At 44.8% G+C, this 2203-nt stretch overlaps 1 protein-coding gene across 1 annotated transcript; it reads left to right on the top strand.

Annotated features, from left to right (window-relative positions):
• Nucleotides 1-1319: 1319 nt before the first annotated feature.
• PHALS_09288 (uncharacterized protein) lies at nt 1320-1557 on the top strand (the record flags this gene model as incomplete). The annotated part of the gene is made up of 2 exons (XM_024724760.1): nt 1320-1472; nt 1519-1557. 2 exons carry the CDS (start codon nt 1320-1322, stop codon nt 1555-1557), a joined length of 192 nt encoding a protein of 63 aa, XP_024575604.1.
• Nucleotides 1558-2203: the final 646 nt, after the last annotated feature.

The raw sequence follows: 2203 nt of genomic DNA, 5'->3' as shown, positions 1-2203 counted from the left end.
TAGAGGAAGCGTAATTTAGGTCACCGACCTTACGTTCTTCACAAGAACCAGTACGAGTATAGCGGATCAGAATCCGCTCCCTCCAAGAGTAGCTAGAACCTTAACCCTAGGCTCATAAACTCTTTTGTTTAAATGTAAAATGTACTTATTTGTTTTAGTTGCGGCAAAGCCGCCTAATTTTATATGTATAGATTCCTAAATATGTATAGTAAAATCTTAATACATGCATAACTACTGGCTACGCAGCCACGTACCGTATTCTTATTTGGGTGCAAACACAGCATGCCATTTCGTGTGACGCACATCCCCTGTACCCGGGGTACGTGTAACCCCGTTACAGGCACGGTGCGTGGCGCTTGGTTATCGAGAGCTTGGGGTGTGCTTCCCGTGAAGCCGCGGACGCATTGTCCAGAGATGTATCCCGTGCAGAAGACGAAGAAGGGATCTGCCCTCGGAGCCAGATAGATGGGTATTTTCCGTGTCATTGACACAATGCCCATTGAGCTACGAATGCTCAAAGATGTCCTAGGGATCAAACAGTGACTCAGACACGCGAGCAGCTAAATTTTAACTGTGGGTATTCACAATTTTGATGGGATAGAGTGTTACGGGGTTACAAGTACCCTTAAAAGAAAGGGTGGGTCACACAAGATGATGTGACCCTACAAAGATGTGGATAAGTTCGTGTAATCACACCATGGTGTGGCTACACCGTAACAAGAAGCCACTACGTGGCAGGATTGCCAGTAGTAATACATTTTAATTAGGATAAACTTTATTGCTTAGGTTGTACTATTAATTAGAATAAGCTTAGGTTTTAGATATAGACGGCTTTGCCGCAAATAAAACAAAGAAATAAAAATTTGGTCTTGAACGGAAGAGTACATTGCCTTGGTTAAGGTTTTTAGGTATTCCTGGAGGTAGCGGATTGCGACCCGCTACACGCGTACTGGTTATGGTAAAGAACGTAAGGTCGGTGACCTTAGTAAGCTTCCCTTAGGCAAAGAGCTACAGCAGCACCGCTGAGACTTTGGTCTAGTGATCTTGACTGTAAGGTTCTTTGGCGGTGTTTTCAATGTTAAGTGTTTATTTGGAGGCTGTAGGCTTTCATCCGGGTTTGATTGTCTTGACTAGAAGTATTGACTCAAACTTTGAATTGAAAACAAAATAACTGGAATCGCAAAATCACTCGTCATGCCAAACCCTCTTTGAAGCTGATCTACTGAGTGAGAAAATGACGTATTAAGCTTTATTACGATTGTAGATTCATACACTGTTAAGCTATATGAATTATTACAGGGTATAATGATTGCCTCATCATGGGAAGTAACCGAAATAAACCCTTGGACTACTTTATTAACACTTTGCTGTCAGATATCGAAGCTCGCAAGTCGTGCAATCGTGCAGCTGAATTGGATATGGCGTTGCGGGCGCCAGTATCTTCTGCTAAAGGAAGCGTTGCTGGGACTCGGGTATCCACGGCTCAAATTTTACGCGTTCACCAACGCACTTATATAGAGTGCAGTGGGACAAATGCAAATCACTATTGAGGGTTGACGCCAATTATTCAAAGTCGCTCAAAATCTTTTGTGACTTCATGGTGTAGCATACAATGAAACCCAATATTTTGTAGTTAGCTGCCCTGCACCTGTCCGGGCTTGTCATTTTCCCGTGCGGAGACTTGCCGATCACTTTTGCATGCGAGCTCAGCCCTTCATACTTCTCAAGCAAGAGCGAAGGGGGCAGGCAAGGCGCAATTAAATATACCACCGCGGAGAGTCATCTGCGGGTATCGCAGACTTGATTAACATCCATGAGATCTCTCTTCGTACTTTCTCAGCATGGTTGAGGCTTACCGTCACTGATACCTTGCAGTTCAAGTACCACATCTTTCCCTCGCAGCACGGAACCTGCGCTCTACCCTGAATGTGATTCTCGATCCTTCTTCAAAGAGGTAAGGTGGGCGTCAGCGGGCTCGGTGCCAGCCGCATCCATTCAGATGATAGCCGCTACAATCTTCGAGAGGGCAGACAACATTGCAGCTATTATAACCTTGGGCGCACCTATGTTAAGACCCTTCATGAAGATGATAGCCGATAGCCGTTGCCATCTCTGAGATGGCAGACAACATTGCAGCTATTAAAACCTCGAGTTAAGCAGTACAAACATTCGCGATGCTGTAAGTTTAAGTTGTCCCACGTTG

This window comes from Plasmopara halstedii (genome assembly GCF_900000015.1).
Source record: "Plasmopara halstedii genome assembly, contig: Scaffold_410, whole genome shotgun sequence".
NCBI classification, from domain to species: domain Eukaryota; phylum Oomycota; class Peronosporomycetes; order Peronosporales; family Peronosporaceae; genus Plasmopara; species Plasmopara halstedii.
This window is presented reverse-complemented; position numbering and strand designations above follow the sequence as displayed.